The following is a 26,511-nucleotide window of genomic DNA, read 5'->3' on the forward strand; positions in this document are numbered from 1 at the left end:
AAAACACCCCCCAGATAATTTGTTAAAATAGCACTGTTAAAGGGTAACTAAACACTAAAACAACTTTTTTTAGTTAATGATCTGTTAGAATCGAGCTTCATAAATGCTGTTCACTGATTCGAGTACATTTTTTGACATTTGGGTTTAAAGTGTTTTAATTCTACAATATATGATGTAAAAACGACTGAATGCTGCCCTCTTCAGGTTGAACTGTGGCTACTGCAGTTGAATTTTCCTGTTGGAAGTTGTCCAAGCTAACCACGCCCTTGCCTCAGGTGCACGCCCCCCCTCCGCTGGGCTCTGCCCACTTTTCCAGCATTTTTCAAATATTGCCAGTGGGTGGAGTCAGGCTCTGACCAGGAGTTTAGTTACCCTTTAAAATAGAAACTTTTTGGGTGTGAGCAAAAAAGGGCCATCGTGTGTGCTTTTAAATACAAATGAGCTACTGCTCCCCACCCCCTTTCAGAAGACAGCCGATCCTTTTCATGAGCTTCGGATACTCCGGCAAAAACAAAACACGCAAATTTCACTCATTCAAAATCTCAGAAATAACCAGTATCGGAGTCCAGCCTTACGGAGAGACTCAGGGAGAGGTTGCAAATTTTAGACGCACCTGGATGTCTGAATAGATAGTGGATACATTTATGTGCCCTAGTTCTTGTGGAGTGTATTTACATTGATTCATCTCATCGAGTTGCATGTACCATCATGTTTAACTTTGACAAAAATTGACAAAGTTCCCTGAGGTCTTAATAAGACAGCTGTGACATTTTTCTGGTCAAATAGTGTTCTGTGCTTGTCTGAGCAGCTGCCAATGACAGAACAGTTTGTATGCTTTGCTCGAACTTTTGCCATTGCGTTAGTGGTTACACTGTTTGTTGTCGCTTGTGAAAATCAAATGGTGGCGCCGTGGGTCGAAACGTGCAGATTAATGGGCTGTAATATTATAAGATCCCCTTGCTATGTCAGAAGGGGAGCGACATCTGATCGATTTATTTTTTGACATGCTTGCAGAGAAAGGCTTACCAAAACAAAATTACTGGGATGTCACTTTTCACGTTTTCTGGGTTGCTAGATGCACCGGGGACATGGTATAGTACTTAAACACGGAAAAAGTCATCACTATGCAAATTCCAAAAACATGAGGAGAGTCTCCACATGAAAGAACCATGATTGGAAGATCAACATGCTACTACATTTCTCTCTGAAACAGTAGGAAATTAAATTCAGTGGAATGTGGAGGATTTTAACTATGACAAGATGATTGACAGGGCAGTGAAAACGGTGACAAGATGCATGTAACTAAAGGACAAAGCTGTCTATCAAGGATGTAATTATGATGAAGTAGTATGTCGTTCTGCCGAGACTGTCCTGCCTGAGTCTCGTCCGGCCGAGATCGTCCTGCCTGAGTCTCGTCCCGAGCCCGTCCTGCCTGAGTCTCGCTCCGCCGAGACCATCCTGCCTGAGTCTCTTCCCGCCGAGCCTATGATCCATGGCAGCCCTGCCAAGCCTGCGCTCCGTGTCAGCCTGTCGAGCCTGCGCTCCCCGTCAGTCCTGCCGGGCCTGCGTTGCTTCACGTCAGCCTTGCCGAGCCTGAGCTGCTTCACGTCAGTCCAGCCGAGCCGCCTCTTCATGTCAGTCCAGACGAGCCTGCGCTTCACGTCAGTCCAGCCGAGCCTGCTCTTCACGTCAGTCCAGACGAGCCTGCTCTTCACGTCAGTCCAGACGAGCCTGCGCTTCACGTCAGTCCAGCCGAGCCTGCGCTCCCCATCAGCCCTGCCGAGCCTGCACTCCCCATCAGCCCTGCCGAGCCTGCGTTGCTTCACGTCAGCCTTGCCGAGGCTGAGCTGCTTCACATCAGTCCAGCCAAGCCTGCACTTCACATCAGTCCCGCCGAGCCAGCACATCTCGTCATGCACGCCGAGCCAGAGACTGTTCATGTCATGCCCGCCGAGCCAGAGACTGTTCACTTCATGCCCGCCAAGCCAAAGACTGTTAACGTGATGGTTCCCAAGCCTGTCCCTGTCCCAGAGCCTGTCCCTATCCTAGAGCCTGTCCCAGAGTCTATTACTGACTCGGTCATTCCCCCCAAGAAGTAGCAAGAAGTGGGGGGGGGGGGGGGGGGGGGGGGGCTATATATCCTCGCCATGGCCGCCAAAAGGCCCAAGGCCACCCAAAGGGACCCGAAGGTCTTCGTCTGCACCACTTTGTCTTCATCTTCACTACACTTCCCGGAATCCCTCTTGTCTTCACACCTGCACTCACTCCCTTATTTACCCACACCTGTTCATCGTCATCATCATCCTTGTCACCTGTGCTCACCTCTTTATTGTTGATTTGTGTCTGTATTTAGTTTCCTTCTGTTCAGTTAGTCCTTGTCGGTTCTTGTTTATGTTGCATCATGTGTGTACCCTCTGCCTGTTTGCCTGTCTGTACCTGTTTGTGATATTTGGAATTAGTAAAAGTTTAAATTGGAACTTTGGACTTCTTGTTCTTCAGCCCGCACCACATCCGTGACACATACAGACTTTATCAAAGAATTTGCTGATTTTCTATCAGAGTTAGTACTGGCTGCAGATAGTCCTAATTGTTGGTGATTTTAATATACATGTAGATAACGAAAAAGATGCATTGGGATTGGCATTTAGAGACATTCTGAACTCTACTGGAGCTAGACAACACATGTCAGGACCTACTCATTGTCGTAATCATACCCTACATTAGGGTTGGGCGGTATGACAGTATATATCGCTAGAAAATGTCAACCGTAACAGATTTTTTTATTCTGTGTATACCGCGACATGTAAATAAGTGGGCGTGGTTAACTCACGTGTAGCGTGCGTGAGACTGACACTGAGATTTGTCAAAGAAACATGGAGAAAGCAGATCAAGAGGACCTAAAAAGGAATTAAGTTTTCTAAAGGGTTGTTGTTAACTTGATATTTTCGGGAAAAAATGAGCAGCAGTCACTAGCAGTGCAGCACCCGTAGGCTACAGTTTAGAGGAGTGCACGTTCGTAATGGGGAAAGCAGCTTACTTGACAACATCAGTTCATATATCAATATCGTAACGAATAGAAATAACCTTAAATAATGTATAGTTATTTGCATCTTTCCGTCTCTTATGTATACTTTTTAAACACGAAAATCGCAATCACCATGACACGCAAGTGGTTGCCGTGGTAATGAACAACCTGCTTGTTAAAGCGAATGTATAATTCTGTATCTGAGGCAAAACTAAATATGCAGCGCGAGTTATATATTTCTAATTCCAAACAATTGGCCACTGAACCAGCAGATAAAATCTTCCTTTGATTCGATACTTGATTACAACTTGACACTCAAATGAACTGATCGCATTTTACTGATGCAAAAGACGCACACGTGCACTCACACTGAGAGGGAGCGCGGTGTGTCAGTGTTCACCGAGCTACGGTCAAATAATGACGCAGTTACAAGGTGTGTATAATTTAAGCTACTTAGTCAACACTAACAGTAGCTGCTGTTCGGTGTTCATACTGCTGCTCTACTTCTAGTCACTTCTGAACTCGATGAGTTTGACATTTCTGAACTTCTCTTGATTAAAGCTCCAGGTGACGGGTTGTCAGATATTAAAAAAAACAACCAAACAAGCCCCTTAAAAACGCAGTATAATAAGCAGACATTGCAAAAATGTACCGGGGAACACATGTAAACTAGTATAGTATTACTAATATCCTACAAAATTAAAAGGAAGTAACTAATGTATTATGAATATAGAATAGTTCAATATAAAATATTCAGATATTGTAAACTAATTGATGAAGTAAAGCAATAACATGAAATTGAAAAGTTATTCAGCAACACTTTATTTAACGTTGAATTGCACCTATGAGTTGTATTTAATATCAATCAGTTGGGGGCAGTTCATCTAAAAGTTGATGAGTGCGTTTTGTTTACCATATTTAGCCATCAAAATAGTTTACCAAAGAAATAATTTACCAAATAAAATAAAAATCAAACAAGGTAAAAAATACTTTTCATTTCTAAAGTATTTGGATTTATTTATTATACAAAGCCCTTTTTGTCGATTTTTGAGAATAACTACATGTATAAATAACTATATCGTGAAATATATCGTTACCGTGAAATAAAATAAGTCATACCGTGAAATAAAAATTTGGTCATACCGCCCACCCCTACTCTTTATCTAATATTATTGCATGGAATCAATTTTGATGCCGTTGAAATTCTGCTGCAGAGCGATGACATCTCAGATCATTATCTAGTCTCGTGTAAACGTCATTTAGCCAAGGCTGCAAAGCTGAATCCGTGTTACAAATATGATAGACCTATCGCTTCTGCTACTAAAGATTGCTTTATTAATAATATTCCTGATCAGTTTCATCTCCTCAGCATTCCAGATAGCTTAGAAGAAATGAAGCTCTAGCATTAGTTCTGCCGGGAAGACTCAATTGTTCCGTCACTCATTACCTTCTCATCTATCCAATCGTGTTCTAATAGTTGTGGTATATAAGATAGGTACTTGCACATGTCTGAGTTCGCAGATGCTGACGCTTCAATTTACCTCCATCCTACCCACCAGTTTGTAACAAAAACTTTTGACTCTCTCTTTTCCAGCACTTTAGGGACCGTTCGGGATTTATGGAAGGGGCCACCGGAGGAAAATAGGGGAGGGTCATGCCTTTTTTTTCTTTGTTGAGGGGAGGGTCATCCAACTTTTTTTTAGTCTAGGGGGAGGGTCACTTAACTTTTGTATTCATGAAAACAGCTAAATTTCAAAGTGGCTTGTTCGGTGCATATATCCAATGTAGCTCCCTCAGTCCCCCCTCTCCATCGCTAGCAGATGGTCTGAGCCTCGCGCTGTGGGTTTCGAGTGGTGAGACTGCGCGCGATCCTCGGGTGAGTCGCGAGAATTAAAAAATGGGCCAGTGATTTAAGAAAAAAATTTTTTAAATCTGTTTTCATATTAATATTATTGATGATATCAACTTTGAGTAAAATTACACTGAAAAATCTTTCAAATACATGTAAAATAAATACTCCACATGTCACATGACCCACGTACAACTAATCAGTGGTCGCTCTAGAAAAAAGTTTGAAAACCATTGAGAGGGCACTAGGAGCAAAGAGCGAAAGTGATTTCTGGCGCCAATACGTAGGCAACTCTTCAAATATCTTTTCGGTCCCGGTGATTTGAAATTGTGCAAACAACAGCTTTTTCGTCTGAGAAATGGAGTTTTGGATAATGTTCAGCTTCGGTAGCTTAAAGGTAATACCTATTATGCTAAAATATATAATGACTGAGGAAGCCTAGTGACGAGTCCATAGCAACCAGTAAATGTGTTGAATTTGTTATACCCGCTGTCACTGTGCTTTGTTGAATGGTCTCATCAGGGCCGGCGCGTAGGCGAACTAGGCAATTGCCTTGAGTGGCACTTTTGTATGGGCGGCAAAATGTGTGCCAACCGGGAATGAACAATTCACAAAATAGGTTATATATATGATTTACTGAGCTGCCGCCGCCCCATAGCGACGGCGCGCCCCTGCTCTCACGAGTCATGACTGGGTGATGGGAAGTTCGGATCATTTTACTGACTCTCTTGAGTCATTCGAGTCATTTAGTTTATTTCATTTCGTCACTTCGTCACGAAGTGCGGCGATCGGAACCCGGAGGCCATTCTGCCCCTAGCTGTATGTGAAAGCATGGGAAGCGATCCCAGGGATATCAGAATGGGTTCTGAGCACAATAAGACAGGGCTATTCACTACAGTTTGCTCACCGTCCCCCGCGCTTTCGAGCACAGAAATAGCGAAACTGTTGTGCAAAGGGGCCATAGAACCGGCTGTAAAGGCCTGACTCGCTCAGAGAAGGAGGTACCGGTTCTATGACACCTTTGCACAACAGTTTCGCTATTTCTGTGCGGAGTAGCTAGATGTGCTACTTCCGTATTCACTTTCGTCGCGGTCCGTGCTCGAAAGCGCGGGGGACGGCGAGCGAACTGTAGTGAATAGCCCTGTCTTATTGTGCTCAGCACCCATTCTGATATCCCTGGAATCGCTTCCCATGCTTTTACATGTACAGCTAGGGGCAGAATGTCCTGTGGGTTCCGATCGCCGCACTTCGTGCCGTGGGCTCGGGAAACTGAACCGGAGGTATGGGCACGGCGCGCGCGCCCTCGGTGCTTGAATACGGCGACTCGCTGACAGCGGTGGCTGGCTGTTTCATATGTGACGTCCCGATTGCTTTGAATGGGGAACGTTTTGTGAACAGAGAACAGACTTAATGGACTGGCAACAATCTCCATAGAACATGAACTGGCACAGAGAATCGAAAAAGAGGATGCAGTTAAGACCTTTGCTGCGATGAAGGCCCGCCGTGCGCGCTTCTGAAACGTAAGTTAAGCTTCATTTGCTCTTTAGTCGTTATTTAAGATGCTGAACCTGCTGATGATATGATGTGCTTGCGGACATTTCATTTGTGTGTGTTTTACGCACATACGAAAGTGGTGTAAAGAGATTTGCAACAGTAATTTGAGGAGGTGAAATGTGATTATTTGGAAAAGTCCTGGCATGACTGCTTAAAGAAAAATGCCAGCAGGCATTTGCCTCCTGCATAAACTTTAATATTGTTGACATTTTGGGCACACGCACGTTGGGCACTATTTGCGTTATATGTAGGCCTATGGCATATTGGTCTTTGTGTGTTGTTGCTGGTTTTGCGGTATATGTATATGGCATATTGGTCTTTGTGTGTTGTTGCTGGTATACGTTTCAAATAGAGGGGCGGCACAATTGTTTTTCGCCTAGAGCGGCAGAAGTGCACTCGCCGGTCCTGGGTCTCATTGTTATATTTCATGTGAATAACGTTACTAGTTAACGTTAACGTTAGATGAGTAGTATGCAGGAAGTGTTGCGTATTGTGTTTCCACAACAATGTGAGTAAAATCTACTGAAATGGCCACCATAAACGTGGAGTGTGATGTGTAACGTACGCTGTCATAGTTGTAAAAATAACAATGGCTTCTGAACATCTTTACCAAGCGTAAACGAATACAGAACTCAATAAATTATCGGGGAGGGTCATGCATTTTTTAACAATCATTTTGGAGGGTCATCGAAAAAATTATTGCTGGCGAAGGGAGGGTCAAGTCTTTTTTGACAACAGATCTCAAAACTCCTCCGGTGGCCCCTTAAATAAATAACGAACAGTCCCTTAGAAAAAAGTTACTTGTTTGAGCATAAAAGAAGATTAAAGAAAATAGTCCAACACCGTGGGAAAACAAGCACACTCAGAAAGTAAAGAGAGCAGCCAGAAAAATGGAGCGCAACTGGAAGAAAACAAGACTAGTTTTTTTCGCATTTCATGGAACCCTCGACCTGTGTCTGAAATGTCAACTAGTCTCACACCTGTACAGGCTCCTTCCCTTCCCTTTACCTCTGTACAGATAAAACGTTGTCAAAATAATTTCAGTTCACATGGATATGCGGAAGCGAAAAAAAAAATCTGTATTATACATTTTTAAGGCCAGACAAATAATTTGTTGAGGTCAATTTGTAAAGAAAGACTACACGCCTGCGCACATATTCAAATCCGCATACCTATAGACTAAACATGTAATACGCATTTGCGTATTTAAAGTTTACGCAGAGATGATTTTTTTTCAAAATTATTCAACGCTTTCACCTTCAAACCTATTTCAAGGTTTGCGTTCTCGAGCCACAAGGCACTGTTGTTATGTGGGCAGGGGTGGTAAAAGTACTCAAAAATTATACTCGAGTAAAAGTATATATACCTAAATAAAAAATGACTCCAGTAAAAGTAGAAAGTCCTCCATTCAAACATCACTTGAGTAAAAGTACAAAAGTATCCGATTTAAAACATACTTAAGTATCGAAAGTAAAAAGTAAATATTCAAACTGTAAATATCAATAATTAAACAGATCAATTGTTTTGGGAGTGTTATGCAATGTTTTAATTTAACAAATTATTAGATACTGCAATTAAGAATTTGTTAGATTTGAAATCATAAGAGACAATGAAGCACCTTACATCAATTCTAAACAATTTCATTAAGTTTAGTGACAGCATATTATGGTGCAATGACTGGTAGGCCATTCTTTGATACAAATTTTACAATTTCAATTCAATTATTGTGGTTTGATTCTGATCTTGATTTAATATAGATTAATTTTGATAAATATTCGGTACAGTAGATGCATGTTAATTTTTAAATTAAGAAAATCTCACCTAATTCTGTAAACATAGGCTACAGAGAGCCCTGTCAGCTGGTATTATTACATGTTAAAAATACATGTGAAAAATTGAAAAACACTGATTTATTGATATTATGTATAAGGTATATACATTTCGGTAAGTTGTACTGTATCTTTCAACATAGGCTACCTATTATTGTTCATTTGTGTTTATTTACAATTAACTAGTAGTAAAGAGATTAACGGCACCCTGCATAGCAGGCGCTAGCTATCTGTCACGTCACATTTAAAAGCTCCAAAACAGTATTTATTGTTTAAATTTCATAATAGAATTGACAGAATCTGAGAGCTGAGAATTTGTTTCATATCAATAGTAACCTACTCTGTCTTGTCTGTCGGTGTCAATGTCCTCTTTGCTTCGCGATTTTTCTCTGCGTGAGAAAATGGATGCGTGTCGTGAGAGCGTGTGGAAAGTGTCAATTGCGTGAGTCTCACACTGAATGAGTGAGAGTTGGCAGCTCTGCAATAGACATGTTCCATAACATTAGCTGCATCAAACAGAAGATGTGCAAGATACAAGGTAAGCGGGAATCTCGGGATCATTGCTGGGCAGAGCTGCACCTTCACCTGTTTCTGCGGTCATCTTCCACAATGGCGAACTGACTGCTATGTGAGTGTACATGCTGGCAAAGAGCTTGCGCATTCTTTTTTTCAAAATAAAACCAAGTTTTTCATTGGTTTGGAAAGCCAGTGTAATAAATACTTGGAGCAGGCATGGGCAAATGTAACGGAGTAAAAAGTAAACTTTGTCTTTAATATTGTAGTGGAGTAAGAGTAAAAGTAGATGCAAATAAAACATACTCAAGTATTTTTTTCGGGGATCTGTACTTTACTTAAGTAAAGTAACGAAGTATTTCTACTTCGTTACTTACCACCACTGTATGTGGGTGAGCGGGCCGGAGCACATTAAGGGTTTTCTGTTAGAACAGTGTCGTGTAAGCGGCCCCTAAGTTAATAACTAATGATCTTTGCTACAGAGGTGAATCAATCGAAACTAATTTTGCTGGACAATAACTTTATTCTAGAGCCGCTGTAAAGCCAAAACAATCTGTTACTTTAGTTTCCTATTACCAATGTAAAGCTGCTTTGAAACAATCTCTATTGTTAAAGCTACATATGTCATTTTTTCACCGCTAGGTGTTGCTAACCTCTTACAATAACAAAGGCGTAGGTTGATGACGCATAAGCGGAATTATGGAACTTGTCGTAATGCTGATAGTGAATACATTGATGTTTTTAACATGACTGTGGTATGAAGCAGGGCGCGACTTTATAAATACAGCTATTATTTTGTTTTGTGGACTGTAAACATTTATTTTATGAAATCGCTTAATGTTATTTTCAGGGATATTCAGTTGCGTTTATCTTAGTTTAATTTTCATGGACGTTTAGTTTGTTACTTTCAGTCATATTGTTCCTTTGTTCAGTTTCCCACCACACATATCAGTTGTCATAGTGATACATTTCTCATGGGTGTTTATCATTATTACCCTCATTTGACCTGTATTTAGTTGCTCTGTTTTCAGTTCTCATTGGTCCAGTCAATGTTAAAGTTAGCGTGTGTGTAAGTTGCGTCAGTTCTGTTCCTTCAGTGGACTGTGTTTTCATCTTCTTTGTGTGTTTCTGCACCCTTGCTGACAGTTGCACTGTTGTAAGTGAATTAACTGTTTTAATTATATAGATGCTGGGACACGCTCCAGCCCTGCTGTGACTCGACAAAGTATAAGTTGAGAGGATATTGTGTTTTAGGATGTTTTTAGGATGATGTCATGACAGACATTTGATGAAAAAAATTGTCATGGTTATATTAAAAGTTCTCACCTGCTTGAGTTGGTGGTTTTTCTAACACCAACTCCTGTTTCTTCTGACTCGTTTTCCCGCTTTTATCCACTTTTTGTTTCTCCTGGCCCGAGATATTCAGATCTCTATCTAATGAAGTATTTCCTTGTAGATTTGTTTCTTCATCAGTTGTTTTCTTTCTTTGTTGGACATTTTCTGGTTCAAACACAGCACTTGTTGCTCCTTCCATTGCAGCGTTCATTTCAAAGGTTTCCCCCAATGCTAGCTCTTGTCTCTCTTTCTCTTGCTTTTCTTGTTTTTTTCCTTTGTTAATTAAGAAAATCTTGTTATTAAAATGTTTATCATTTTTGTTGAATTCGATCTTCTTTAGAAGTTTTGTTATGTGAGTTTTATCAATCTCAATTGTACTGTTGATCTCATGATAATTGTTTCTGAAGTTTTCGACTAGGCCCTTAAATCCTTCACTAAGTATAAAATTATTCCAGTTATTGTTTGACATTTTTTCTCTTCCAATAAACAGCACCATTGTGAACTTCAAAGCTTTTGCTCCAAAGATCTCCTCAATTTTCTCCACAATGTTCCTTGTGTGTTTCTCAAAGTTCTCGAGGTTGACGATGAGCAGGAACATGTGAGGACCAGGATCAGAGAGATCCAGACTCTTCATCATCTGCTTCTGCAGCTCTTCATCAGTCAGATCATTGCTGAAGAATCCTGGAGTGTCGATGATGGAGATGTTTCTGTCTTCTACTTTTCCACTCTGCATCTCACTCTCTCTGGTTGTTCTCTCTTCAAACGCCGTTCGATCCAGTATTGCATTTCCTATTGAACTCTTTCCAGCTCCAGAGACTCCAAGCAACACAATCCTCAGATCATGTGCATCACCTGTCAAACAGTTCATTTCATTAGCGGCAGCTCTTCATGATCGTGATAAATGCTTCTAATATTCAAACAATTTAATCCCCAGTTAATAACATCGACTCGGTTTTCTGCTATTGTGTATCATGTACAATTTCATGCTATCATTTGGCATGCTGTTTTTACACCAAAGCATTGGTGTATAGAGTCATCCTAGCTAATACAGGGAACATTAGCTAACGTTCTGCCAAGGTTCTCTCAATGTTGGAAAAAAAAGATCTTCCAGTAAAATTAATACAGTGTTTGTTCAACTTTATCTGGTGAACGACCAGCAGAAGAACACAAATGAACACGAGACACACTATCGTCAACACCAAACACCTACTTCCTCCTGTCAAACAGGAAGAAAACACAAATCAATTAAGAACAATTCCATATTTTAAGGTTTAACACCTAAAATCAACCTTCGTAGGTAATTGATAGGGATTTTAAAAGAGTGTTCTTTTGAATGCTCTTTTATTATGACAATCATTAGAAATTAACACATGGTAAAAAAGAAAAAATAATCTGTTAATGTAATATTACTCAAAAATGAATAAACTCTCTTCTTACTGTTCTTGTCCTTTGTCCTGGTGGCGACCCCGGTATCGAGGTCCAGTTGCTGTGCAGGAAGTGGGGGTGCTGAGGGTGCTGCAGAACAAAGAAAAGAAAGAAATATAAATAGTTTTATTTCTTTTTCTATTCATTAAAATTCATTTGAAACAATGTCATTAAAGTCAACCTGTGATGTGTCTGCAGCCACCATTAAGAATATTAATGACCACTTCTAGAGTCATTGCAGAGAGAGAGAGAGAGAGAGAGAGAGAGAGAGAGAGAGAGAGAGAGAGAGAGAGAGAGAGAGAGAGAGAAGCGCAACTAATCCCCCAACAGCAACTAATCTCGCATTCTAGTTATTTATCAACATTTTACTTAAGAGGCATTAGGGATGAGCCATTTTTCCCAAGATTAATAAACTTGTGACAACACCGGTATTACACCCCATATTTTACAAGAATAAATATTTGTCAATGACGTTCAGGATCTTCAGCTCTTGTTTTGATCTCGTTAGATCTTTTTCTTGGAACACAACGAATGTGTAATGCTGATTCAATATTACTCTTAATGAAAAAACACAACAATAAAATAGTACAATGACAAACTTTAACAAAATGAACAACTAAGACTGATAATATGGTATAGCTATATTGTATCAAATAAATGAAAGGTCTTACTTTAATGCTTAGTGGATATTTTGTTCAACAAAATAGTACAATGACAAATTTGCTTATATTAAACATACATTTATTAACAAAATGAATAAGACAGATGATATGCTAGGCTATACCCGCATTCTAACACAAATAAATAGAACATATTTGGATTTTCAAGCCCCGAAAAGTTATTAAAGACATAGTTAAAATAGTCCAAGTGACTACAGTGGCTCAATCTTAAGTTTATCAAGCGACGAGAATACTTTTGTGCGCAAAAACAAACAAAAATAACGACTTTATTTCGACTATTCATTTCCTTCTCTGTGGGCCTCAAGTCCGTTGACGTAGTGTGATAGGGTAGTGTTTCTGTGTTGTACGTCACACGTAGGCTAACTATTGGCCAACGCTGGTCATGTGTGTGATGCGTGTGACGTATAACACAGAAACACGCTATAACACTAGTGAACTGACTCGAGGCAGACAGAGAAGGAAATGAATAGTCGAAATAAAGTCGTTATTTTTGTTTGTTTTTGCCCACAAAAAGTATTCTCGTCGCTTGATAAACTTCAGATTGAGCCACTGAGTCACTTGGACTATTTCAACGATGTCTTTAATAACTTTTCAGGGCTGGCAAGTTTTAATCCCTTAAGAAGCCTATGGAGGAGTGAGACTACTCTTAGTTTTAATCAAAAATATCTAAATTTGTGTTCCGAAGATGAACGAAGGTCTTACGGGGTTGGAAGAACATGAGGGTGAGTAATTACTGACAGAATTTTCATTTTTGGCTGAACTATCCCTTTAACTCTATTGGAGTTAGACAACGCATGTCAGGACCTACTCATTGTCGTAATCATACTCTAGATCTAATATTATCACATGGAATCAATGTTGATGCTGTTAAAATTCTGCAGCAGAGTGATGACATCTCAGATCATTATCTAGTCTCGTGTAAACTTCATTTAACCAAGGCTGCAAAGCCGACTCCGTGTTACAAATATGTTAGACCTATCACTTCTGCCACTAAAGAATTCTTTATTAATAATCTTCCTGATCAGTTTCATCATCTCAGCATCCCAGATAGCTTAGAAGAACTCGATATTGCGACAGAAACTTTTAACTCTCTCTTTTCCAGCACTTTAGACAAAGTTGCTCCTTTGTGCTTAAAGAAGATTAAAGAAAATATTCCAACGCTATGGTACAAGGAGCACACTCAGGCCCTTAAGCGAGCAGTCAGAAAAATGGAGCGCAACTCGAAGAAAACAAAACTAGAGGTATTTCGCATTTCATGGAAAGAGAGCATGATTGCATACAGAGAGGCCTTAAAAACTGCTAGATCTGCTTATTTTTCAACCCTATTAGAAGAAAATAAACAAAACCCAATTATTTATTTGAAACCGTGCCTAAACTAACGAAAAATAAAGCTTGTTTCCAAGCAGCACAGCAGTAATGACTTTATGAACTTTTTTACTTACAAGATTGATAACATCAGGGAGAAAATTATAATTATGCAACCATCTACTACAGTATCGCATCAGACAGTGCAGTGTAGTCTCACTGACAAAAAATTTGATTCATTCATTGCTATAGGAGAGGGTGAATTTTATAAACCCGTTAAATCATCTAAATCAACAACATGTATGTTAGACCCTATACCGACTAAACTATTGAAAGGGATGCTTGCAGAAGTCAGATACGTACCAAAAACTTTTAAGCTGGCTATGATTAAACCGCTTGTTAAAAAAAACGCAACTTGATCCTACAGAATTAGTCAATTACAGGCCGATCTCGAATCTACCTTTTCTGTCAAAAATACTAGAAAAGGCAGTATCTTCACAACTATGTTCCTTTTTAGAAAGAAATGGTATCTGTGAGAATTTTCGATCAGGATTTAGACCGTGTCATAGTACTGAGACAGCTCTCATTAGAGTCACAAATGATTTTCACTTATCATCCGATCGTGGTTGTATCTCTCTATTAGTGCTACTCGATCTTAGTGCTGCATTTGACACTATCAAAAATTATGTTGGCATTAGTGGAATTGCACTAGCATGGTTTAAATCATACTTATCTGACAGTTATCAGTTTGTAGTAGTAAATGAAGAGATGTCTTATCGGTCAAAAGTTCAGTATGGTGTGTACCACAAGGCTCAGTACTAGGACCGCTGCTGTTCACTCTGTACATGCTACCCTTAGGAGATATCATTAGGAAGCATGGCATTCGTTTTCACTGTTATGCTGATGATACTCAGCTCTATATTTCTTCACGCCCTGATAGGGGTGTCACGATTCTCCAAATCCTCGATTCGATTACATTTTCGATTCTAAGGTCACGGTTCGATTCGATTCTCGATTTTGAAGCACAGGTTGCTGTTGCTCATAAAAAGCTGACATCAGTTCATCGCAATCTCACACATCTCTGTTATTATCAATGAAGCTGACTGCACAATGAATCTTTCATAATATATAGCCTACACTTTGTTTGTTATAATTAGAGGATTTGCCAGCTTACAGAATTCCGGACTGAACAAAAAGTCAGTTTTGAGCGGTGAGGAGAGTCTATCTTAAATGCTTCTGATTGGCCATTGCGTTCAAGAAATCAACACATATGTTTGTGATTGGCTAAATCGCTCAACGCTGCAAACATGTTATAAATATAAACTCTGGCCTGTACATCGTTTCTATTTTGTTTTAGTTGTTCTTGTTGCTTTTCTGCAACAGATAAATAAAAATGTATTAGCTTTTATATGTTTTATTCATAGATATTTCTAGTTTGCGGGAGTCCCGCGAATCGTTTTATTCTCCCACAACACACAGAGTGAGTGCATTAACGCCCGCGCTCGGCCATCAAATCTAGTCCCGCAGCGCACTCTATTGCGTTGGGAGTGCACGTCTATAGATCAAGAGCCCGGCCCGAGGATAGTGACGGGAAATACCAAGTTCGGGGTCGGGCATAGAATCCAAGCTAGAGGACTCACAGCCTTTCAACACGTGTGTTTTTTCCCCGCGCCGTGATGAGTCGTTCATGAACGATCCGTTCATTGCCTCTGTCACGGGACAAATGAACAAAAGACTCGGAAGGTCAAGTAATTATTAATGTTCCCTGTAAATTATTTTTGACTGCATTAAAATGATTTCTTAATTCAGAATATGATCAAGATTGCGTAGGTGGATGTGTTCGGGGAATTTGCCTGTTAAAAGTATAACATTTAAAGCCCCTGAAATGACTAGAAAAAAGATTAGTTAATTTTGATGAACGAGATTGAACAATAGAGTCAGTAAAACGATCCGAAATTTCCATCACGGGCGCGACATGGGGGCGTGGCAGTATCGACGATTCCATTTTTTATTTCGATTTTTGAGATTGTGAATTAATTTCGATCCCTTACGCCCTGACGAAACTTACCAAACCACAAAATTAACAGAATGCATAGCTGATATAAAAAACTGGATGACTAGTAATTTCCTACTACTTAAATTGAAAAAACAGAGATTCTAATTTTTGGACAAAAAACGTCCTCACGTAATAACCTAGAATACTGTCTAACACTTGATGGCTGCCTTGTCAAGTCTTCGTCGTCGGTTAGGAACCTGGGTGTGCTCCTTGATACAAATCTTTCATTTGAAAGTCACGTGTCTAGTATCTGTAATACTGCATTTTTTCATCTTAAAATTATATCTAAATTACGTCATATGCTCTCAATGAAAAATGCAGAACTATTGATTCATGCGTTCATGACTAGATCAAGGCTAGATTATTGTAATGCTCTACTGGGTGGTTGCCCTGCACGTTTAATACATAAACTACAGTTGGTCCAAAACGCAGCAGCTAGAGTTCTTACCAGAACCAGGAAGTATGACCATATTAGCCCGGTTTTGTCAACACTGCATTGGCTCCCTATTAAACATTGTATACATTTTAAAATATTGCTAATTACTTACAAAGCACTAAATAGTTTAGCTCCCCTGTACTTGAGCGAGACAACAATCTTCAACAATCTTCTTTGGAACAATCTTCCTAACATGGTCAGGGAAGCAGACACAGCCTGTCAGTTCAAATCTAGACACATCTCTTTGGCTTAGCATACACATAACACATTATAGACTTCTATAATTCAATGTTAGGCTGCATAGTTTAGATCAGCCGGGACCAGGAACACTTCCCATAAATCCCGATGTACCTTCTACATCATAAGAAGGATGGCGTCTACGCTAATATTAGTCTCTCTGTTTATCCCGAGGTTTACCGCAAACCGCCGGATCCAGGCCATATCCAGATCTGATGAAGGACCATCACATGCACACGACGACAACACATCCCTGAAGTGCCAGCCTCATCAACACTGTGAAGGCCTCATGGACACCTCAACAAACTCGTCTCCATACCGGCGTGATGACTCCGACCCCCAACCAGATGGAACTGGATAAATATTCCTGAAGTTCTGAGCCCATCTGGCTTCTGACCTATTATGCTGCCTGAATCATAATCATACACTGTTCGTTCATTGGCCAAAGGAGAACTGGCCCCCTGACTGAGCCTGGGTTCTCCCAAGGTTTTTTTCTCCATTCTGTCACATGATGGAGTTTTGGTTCCTTACCACTGTTGCCTTTTCGCCTTTCTATGACTTTGTCGCCATTGGATTTTGGCTTGCTTAGTTGGGGACATTTAATTTTGTATTTAATAATACTATTACAACATTATTTTCCTGTTATCTCTGTAAAGCTGCTTTGAAACAATCTGTATTGTAAAAATGGCTATATAAATAAAGGTGACTTGACTTGACTCTCTACAACGTTCAAAGTGCAGGTTGTTTCCCTGCCCGCTTTATCTGCTGAGCCGTCCTCCTTGTGTGACTCTGAGGCTCAGAGCGCTGTTTGCCCTGTCAGAGCTTTGCAGATGTATGTGAATTGCTCGGCCGCCTTTCGCCAGTCGGACCAGCTTTTTGTGTGCTTTGGTGGATGTACTAAGGGATGTGCTGTTTCAAAACAGAGACTTTCTCACTGGATTATGGATGCAATCGCATTGGCTTACGAATGCCAGGGGAAAGATTGTCCCCTTAACATCAGAGCTCATTCGATGAGGGCAGTTGCCTCTTCTTGGGCCTGGTCTAGAGGGATGTCTATCCAGGATTATGTCTTGCTGCTAGCTGGTCTTCTCAAAACACCTTCGCCAGATTTTGCAAGCTGGATGTACCATCTGTGGCATCGCAAGTGCTTTTGGTGAGTTAAGTTTATTACTGGTGTATTGTGAACTATTGCAACCATATATGCAGTGGTTACCACTATGCTGTTAACTCAGTGTATATGGCTACTAGTGTTAATACAGCTGTCACCGCTACTGCCGTTGACACTTTGTTTAACCCTCATGCTTGAGTGCTTATTGTCTTGTGTCTGCCCTGGATCAGTGCAGCCTTCGCTTTCATTGCATTTGGATATGCAAATTTGGATAGGGTCGGTGCTGATGTCTCACTGCTCTAGTTCCGCCTATCAGATGCGAGCATTCCTAGCGGCGCGGCTATTGGCTGACAGTCAGTTTCTTCCGTGGCTTGTGTAGCTTGACCCCGTTTCTCAGGGCTTATCTTCACTACTCTCATGGCGGGATTTAATACAGTTCCCGCAGCGTTGCTATGCAATGTAGAGTTACTGCTCACGAAAGGGAACATCTCCGGTTACTATCGTAACCTTGGTTCCCTGAGAGGCAGGTGTTAATGTGAAAAATAAGAAAGTATACTTTCAATCTACATTTTATGTACTTATATACTCAAAAATATACTTAAAATTACACTTAAGTGTACTTGACTTATACTGAGAGAAAATTACACTTAAGTGTACTTGACTTATACTGAGAGAAAAGTCCAAGTATATTTGGCCTGTACTTGTACTCAATCTTTTGACAGAGATATACTTTAAAGTAAAATAAAGTATTCAAAGTATACTTGGCTTGTTAACTCTTTTGATCGAGTAGCCTATTAAATATACTTTTTTACATAGTTTTTCATATACAGTCTTATGAAACTTACATTGTTTGAAAATATTGATTAGAATATTGATATAAAACAGATGTTTCTAATTCTTCGTATCTGAATTTCTGTGTAGGCTAGTCCACTGGTAGTGTACATAGGAATTTACTTAAATTCTACTTTACTCTTTCCCCACCATTGACTGATTTTTCCAGCTATCCATGTTTTCACTGTTATACGGAAGGGGGCGCTATGACAAATTCTAGTACAGAATGTAGGGATCAAAACACAGGAGAAGAAGAAGCTGAAACAAGCGATAGATAGATTGCACACTCAAATGTAAAATAACGTGATCATCAAACAGCGTGTAAATCAAAAGTGCTTAATGTTACCAAATGTAACATTAAGCACAGTAAACTACTAAACTAGTAGTTTACTGAGAGTACTCTTCAGTGTGTACTTTCATAAACTAAAAAATTTGCTACTTGTATTAAAATAGTAAACTACTATTATACTTATAAGTTCACTTGTTGTACAGATGCATTACAAATGAGAAACCTAGTTGTGTACTTAGTTTACTACTGTTACACTTATAGTACACTTAAACAAATACGTTTATATACTAAAAGTGGGCGAATTTAGTCCAAAGCAGTATTGAAATAGTACACTTACAAGTTTACTACAAGTATACATTGATATTAGTATACTTACTACATAAAGTATACTCAAAAATATACTTGAACATTACTTAAGTATACTTCATAAAATGAACTTGAAGTATACTTTTTCGTAAGGGTAATTAGTAGTGACAGCAGCGGCAATCCACCTGTCACTCAAGTGGCCACGCCCTTAATTATGCAGAACTTTAAGGCTTAATATAATTTAAACGGATGAGTTATCCGCCCCTCTCACAGTTGTCATGAAGGACAAAATTAGCTATATAGACCAAAACCACTCTGTAGCAATGTTCAGGGAAGAAGGAGGCGGGAACCGGCGAACAATCAAATAATCTTTATTTAAAATAAAACAAACAAGCCAAAATACCGCCAGCAGCCCCTCGCGGACGACTGCTGGCTACCGAAAATAAACAAAGAACTGCCAGCAGCCCCTCAAGGACGACTGCTGGCTAAAATAAAATACAATGCAAAAACACAACTAAAACACAGGCCTGTTCCTCTCTCGATCATCAACGTCGTCGCTCCTCCTTTATGCTTCCGCTCCTCCGTGAGAGATGCGAGACCGGTGTGCTTCACAGGTGTTGCTCATTAGGAATCCCACCACCGGCCTCGCGCCGTTCTCTCACGTCCCTCGGCCGTCCTTCGCCACACACTCTTTGCACGAGGATATAAACATATTTTTTCAGCTGAAAAGTTGAGCATTTTAAAATGGGGGAGATACAGATTTGACTCACTTTTGCATCCAGCCTCAAGCGGCCAGTTGATGAATTGCTGTTTAATTCACTTCCGTGTTGGTTTCAAAAGAGAGACAGGGAGGTTGCCGCTTGGGGCGAACGCAGTCACATTACTCACATTACTGTGTGAGCAGTCAGATAACTCACATTAATGACATACATAAATTACATTACTGTGATTTCAGCAAGATGCTGTGAACATTGATTTGCCGTGAATAAACTTCAGCGATGTCAGATGAGGAAGCACAAGCACCGCGGGAGAACAGTGTGTGGACGCGCCATGCACAAACCCCAAAAGGACATTCCTTTACCACGGCCATTTCGCAACGATGGCTCTGAATCTTTTCAGCTGTGTGCCCGTCGTTATGAGGTAATTCAAGAGGCTTGTTATAAAGATAGTGGTGTCGATTTGGAATGCAGTTTTAGCAGCAGAGTTGCCTACTAGAATACCACCTGAACTGTTTATTGTTTGGGACAATTTTCCATCCGCAATACAGCACTCTTTTGGTGCAGTGAAAAAACATTTACAAGATGCTTTTGGTCAGAAGGATGTAATTGCGTCTTTTCAAACATTTCCAAATTCACACCACAAATTGCCTAGTGAACATTTGCAGCAGTGTGTCACTATTGCCTAGTGTAGTGTATGCAGCAGACATATGTAAACTGGTCAAAGAAGGTTTTCCAGATTTTGAACAGAATGCTTCTAAATACATGAAACTGTCGAGATTTCTGGCTGATTTAGATCAAGAACTTCAGATTAAATGCCATGAGAGGGGCGTGAAAATGTTCAAAGATGCCTTCCAAGTCACTACTCAAGCTGAACGGGTGCGCCAGGCTGCCAGATTGGTGCAGCCGGTTCCACCTGCAATAAGAGGAAATTCTCACCTGACAGCTACAGAAGATCTCCCAGCCATCACAGAGACCTTTGCAGACAAATAATACCAGCCTAATGTCAGAGTGGATTTTTCACCTCACCGTAGGAGGAGGTTCAAGGATTAATATTCTCCAAAATACTCCACTGCAGTCTGCACTGACTACTACGAGGACGACAGACGGGGACAACAGAATGGCACCATGTCTTACAACCGCACGTCATTTCAACGACGCAGTCCAAGCCCTCATCACAAGCGTGTCACCTTTGAGGAGTACAAAGGCCATCATTACAGACCTCAGCATCTAAGCCTGAATCTTCAGAGTGGTCCACATGACGTCTACCCAGATCATCACAGCCATCATCAGGGAAACTTCCACAAGCTGATGCGGCGGGGCACACATCAGCAGTTTCACTACCAGCCCCACACGACACCGTACGGATCACAACCAAAGACAACAGCCGTCCAGAGACTGAACACTGTGTTGCTACAAACATGAAGGACATTTGTACAGCACACATCAATGGCATTGTTGACGATACTGACATACTCATCATGATAGACACTGGTTCTATCAGTGCATAAAAAATCAGCTTGCAAAATATTTGTATACCATAGGTGGGGAATGGGATGCCCACTTGAAACAGGTTGAATTTGCCTTCAATACGAGTGTTCAATCCTCAACCAAACATAACACCATGAAGGCATCGTAAAAATAATCAATCAAGTGTTCCAATCCAAATCCAAGTCTTCTGAAGAGACACGATGGCTTTATATGATGAACAGATTTTCAATGATGCGCATACTGTAGTAAACACGAACGTTCAAATGCTTGCGTGACACTCAAAAACAACATGAGAGAGTAAATGCAAGAATTTAAAAATTTTGAACTAACCATTTACAGTTTGGGAAAAATGTCTAAGAACATTCTCCAAACATTCTGTTTTGGTTATGGAAACATTAAAATGTCAATTTTTCTTAACGTTAGAGTTACGTTTTTTCAAGGTAAGTATGATGTTCCTGGAACATTCTCTCAACTTTTTCAACATTTTTTCAACATTCTTTCAACAACTCAAAATTCTAGGGACATTGATATGTAACATTCCAATAACATAAAAAAGTCCATTTTCCTTAATGTTAATGGTTGTCAATTAAAGGTTTGTATGATGTTCCTGAAACATTCAAACACCTGCTGTTAACAAGCTGAATCACTGATGGAATGAGAAACAACAACAACAACAGAAACTACAACTGACTTCCAGCCACAGCCTTAGATGAAATAAACTGAAGATAAAAGAAGACATTAAATCTCTCAAGATCTCTGCAGGAGGATTAAACAACTCCACAAGCAGCATTACCAGCTACACTTATTACTAACCAGATTGACTTTATTTCCATCATAGTTACCGTCTGTCGAAGTTACCGTTGTGGTAATCAATGTTTGCTTGAGTTGGGCTTTTGACCCTTGCCTTTTGTACATCAGTTTGAAAAAAAACATAAAACATGAAAAAAAAAAACATGATTGAGAAATTGTTTAATCATTTAATCTGAACATGTTAATTAAGTAAAGTATTGTGTAAAGAATGTTGAGTGAACTCATATATTTATGTATATTTAACAAACTTTTTCTTGTTAATTTTTGCAGAAAATGACTCAAAAGTGCATAATGCAATATATTGGCTCACATGCAAATGAAGGAGGAGGATCAATGCTGCTGCCATCACTAGAGTCAGAGGAACTCTGATGCATTTTCACTGCCTCTTATTAAGGTACTCAATCAGTGATGTAGTGTCAGATGCTTTAAAACCTACAGAGAAAGGGTGACAAAAATCAGGATGAGCAAAAATCTAGATAAAACATCTTTATCAAATCAAACGGATTCACAATTACATTGTCTCTCCTGTCTGAGAGTTTAAGAGACTTGGATCTGCGACAGCCAATCAGAACTGATCATTATTTAATTCAGGTTAAATAGCCCATTGAAAGGGTACTGTTAATGCACGCCACTAAAATGTACATATTATTGATTATCCTTGAATTTCAAAAGTTTATTAACAATGCATCACATTTGATCTAGCCACATTGTTTGTTTCATTAAATATTACACAATGCTGTCAAAAACCAGGTGTTTTGTTTATAATCACATTTCTCCACGTATGACTTTCTCAACATGCTTAAAGCTGCAGTCCGTAACTTTTTTTGGTTAAAAATTATCCAAAATACATTTGAGCAAGCGCAGAACCAGCCAGTGTTCCATACTATCTGCTTGCCTTTAGCTCGATTCAAAACAGTAAGCTTGTAATAATGTTTTTAATTCCAGTGGTACTGGTGGATTTCCGTGGGAAATTCGAGCATGTCTTTGCGTCAATAGGTCACATCTGTACACATTCCTTGGCTAGAAGGGTATATTGTGTGTGAGGATGTTGGAGGTGGAGATTTATAGCCTTTTCTTACAGCACTTGATATACTTAAACTTATCAATTTGATGGCAATTTGGTGACGACAATCACCAGCAGACAACTGGAGATTCACCCGTTGTAAAATGCAAAAGAATTCGGAGTGGCTACAGAAAAAAAGAGACAGCAACCGGGCCAATGTGACAAGGATAAATATCTGAAGGGCATTAAATATAGTCAAGCAATGCTGATGTTGTTAACATTAACTATTTGAGAACAAAGTATAGTTTGTACGGTTTGCGATCGTTATTTAATCAGCACGATTTACTGCAATTTTTTTCCCCCATAGTTGGTCAGAACAAAAGTGGATGTAACTTGTTGAGACGACATTTTCTGGAGAAAATTCTTATGTTGGTCATACTTCCTAAAAGTATAATCTGTTATTCTGAATAACATTATCCACACCGACGCGGTGACTGACAGACTTACATTCTCCTCAAAACATTGGATTCATCCGCGCTGTGCCCTGCCGAGGCACAACCCACGTAAAGTTGATAATTCCGTGAAGAACTGCAATTGCAGATTTCGACCAGAGATGACTACAAAAAGGAAAAACTATAGGGACTGCTGCTTTAATTTGGGTAACATAGGGCCCATTTTTTATTTTGCCATTTCATCTGAATATCAACATTTGTGAGATTTAGTCAGTCGAAAAAGTTTTGAGGTTGATTGATTGATATAATTTGGTGTCTCTGGAAAATATGACACTTTCGTGTCTTTTGTGTCCCAAGTGGTATGTTGTTACATGTGTTATTATTTATGTTAAGACTGCATCTTCAAAACTAGTACGAACAACTGAGAGTTAGTTAGGGGTAATCAATCTTACTTTTGTGTATCAAATTAGGCATCTAGATGTCTATGTAACTTACTTAAAAAAAGTTATGAACTGTCTTAAGGAAAAAAAATATGACTAACTTTTAAGACTAGTCTTAGCAGTTTATGCAACCGGCCCCTGGTTTCACAGACATGACTAAGCCAGCATTAGGCCTTAGTTCCATTAGGACATTTAAGAAGCTTAGAAAACAAAAACATTACGGTGTGCATCTTGAGACAAAACAATGGCGCATATTTTAAGACATTTCAGTGCAAGTTGCTTTCAGTTAAAACAGCTCAAACATGCATTTTAGACTGGAACTAGCCCTTGTCTGTGAAACTGGGGGTAAAAGTATTAATTCAACACTGCTTGTGAGATTTGCTGTCAAAATAAAATTTTAAATAGTTGATTTAGTATTTTACATTAATGACACACAAAATATATGAATTAGAATTATATAAAAAGTAATTTATGTAAAAGGTTTAAAAGGGTTTATCCAGTAGGGAATAGAGAAAATAGAAAAATTAGCCTATGTTAACACATCGGTTGATGCATCATTACCCTGCACATGCTAAACGTAGCCTATATCTAAATATAATAGGGGTGGGAGAAAAAAATCGATCCATCGATGCATCGCGATTCTCTCTCCAACGATTCTGGATCGATTCTGAGAATTCCAGAATCGATTCTGAGCTTAGTTTTTAACCAGATGTGCGATGACGTTGAGTTTGCTTTAGAAACACCCGTATCCTGCTTCCAATTCCTCACACACATACACCACTCGAACCTTCCGTAAAATAATCTTTCATAAAGTTCGGAAAGGTTGAAGCGAATTACAAGGACATTCACAGGCTTCATTGCACAGGATATACGCGGTGAGAGACGCGCTTTCTTTGATGTTACACTAAGTGTGCTGTCTCGCCCGTCGGTATTTTCCTTACAAATGCTCTACGAAGTCATCATTTATGTGGTTTGGAATGCAGTGGACGTATATATTTAAAATATGAACCTCACTAACAGAAGGCTGCTTTCAATATCAAATGCTGACGCGCGCTTTGTTTGTGAGACTGCTCGCGCATGCGGCTGTGCGACTCCGTGTAGTGGTTTAATGTACTTGTGCAAAATTAACGTAAACACAGCCAGTTATGTCTTAAGGGATTAAACGGACAGGACTCACCGCATTACTTTTTTTATTTCAAAAGAGATGCGTGCGTGAATGCAGCTTAATAGATCTCCCGCAGTCTATGATGTCATAGTAAAAAACAACAGTAAAGATGAAGAAAAATCACTCACAGTTCTTGAATGGAAAACGTTCAGATAATCTATACGCTACTGAAAGCACTTTTTGTTTGTTGTTATATTTTTCTATGCTCCTCTTCATTATTTTTTATATTAGTTTAAAATTCTTAACATACAACTGTTTTAATAAAAAAAAAAGTGTAATTATTTTTTAAAAAGTACTTAATTACTTATGTAAACTAATGAATTAATAACGGGGAGAAGGGTAGATAAAGAATCGTTCTGGAATCGGATCGTGACTCCCAGAATCGGAATCGGATCGGATCGTGAGGTGACCAAAGATTCCCACCCCTAAAATATAAATGCAAGGAATGCAAAAGTGCCTATAACTTCAGTAGCCTAACTCATGGTCTTTGGGTGTATGGTTCCGCTCATAAGAAAAAACAATCCAAGGCACTAGTTTTTAGAAAAATTTAAAAAGCCTTAATTCTTTCATGGCTTAGATTTTGTGCGTTGGCCATAACGCACACCTACGCGTTATGGCAAATGAGCCTTCATCAGGGTGTGCTCACCGAATAAGGCTTTTTAATTTGTCTAAAAACAAATTACTCTAATGCCTTGATGTTTTTTTTTTCGTTTATCTAAATATTTTTCAGTTTGGTAAATCCAGGGAACAACATAATGAACATATCGGAGCGCACACGGACGGTCAGCTAAAAATAAATTTCTGGCAACGCTGCTGCAGCGTAATCATTTACAAAAAAGAGCGAATGTGACATTATGGACAAATCTTACAATATTTAGAAGTTGTTAGTTATGCCAAACTTTTTGTTTTTGCTCATGTGTTTAGTTTCGGTTTCCCTGCATCAGTGGCTGATTACCATCACAACTCCTAATACAATTTAATAATGCACATTTTAAGTCCAACATTTATGCAGTCTTGATAGCTGAACTCTGTTTTACAGAGTGACGAGAAAGTAAGTTATGCCTAACTGAACCGATCCAATTTATCTTAAAACTAACTGTGTAACACAAATAAAAGAATATAATGTCATTTATATTACACGTAGGCTACCTTAAACAACATGTCTCACCGTATGTTTTTGTCAGAATCTCTCCGTCTTTGTCTGACTGTAGAGAAAGAGAAACTAAAAGCATCTACTACTTGCGCACTTCCACGTGAAACTATTGTTACAACTCGGAAGTTTCCGGTCACAGCATTCTGCGCAGTTAACCCGTTTAATCCCACCGGTCTTTTTTTTTTTTCATTTTGTTATTTGCTTTGGGCAAGAAATTCAACTTTTAAATGAAAAAATTAGCAGTGAGAGAGTGAGTTCAGGCTCTACATGTGCTGTTGTTGGTTGTTTTAACAATTCAAAGACATTTTTTTTAGAAACTGGGTGCTTTGAGCATAACATAAAAAGGAGATAATGCCTATGTCCGGTATCAGCTACATTCAATGCCAGAGAGTAGACGTCATTGTAGACATCCAATGAAAAATGTGTAATACGTTACCAGTAGGGATGTTGTTGTTGTTGTTGTTGTTTACTTTATTTATACCCGTAGGTAAATTTGTTTTACA

At 39.4% G+C, this 26,511-nt stretch overlaps 1 protein-coding gene across 1 annotated transcript in view; it reads right to left on the reverse strand.

Annotated features, from left to right (window-relative positions):
- The window catches only part of LOC143732087 (GTPase IMAP family member 8-like), a 33,638-nt gene extending 7,333 nt beyond the window's left edge, over positions 1-26,305 (reverse strand). Inside the window, exons 1-4 of the mRNA XM_077222780.1 lie at positions 26,024-26,305; positions 22,106-22,227; positions 11,543-11,620; positions 10,097-10,957 (exon numbers count right to left, since the gene is read on the reverse strand). Of these exons, the coding sequence (XP_077078895.1) occupies positions 10,097-10,957; positions 11,543-11,620; positions 22,106-22,169 (1,003 nt within the window). The 5' untranslated portion in view covers positions 22,170-22,227; positions 26,024-26,305. The remainder of the gene's footprint in view (positions 1-10,096; positions 10,958-11,542; positions 11,621-22,105; positions 22,228-26,023) is intronic.
- Between the last annotated feature and the right edge of the window lie 206 nt (positions 26,306-26,511).

This window comes from Siphateles boraxobius, unplaced genomic scaffold (genome assembly GCF_051911475.1).
Source record: "Siphateles boraxobius isolate OS27281-9 unplaced genomic scaffold, OSU_SipBor_1 9, whole genome shotgun sequence".
NCBI classification, from domain to species: Eukaryota; Metazoa; Chordata; class Actinopteri; order Cypriniformes; family Leuciscidae; genus Siphateles; species Siphateles boraxobius.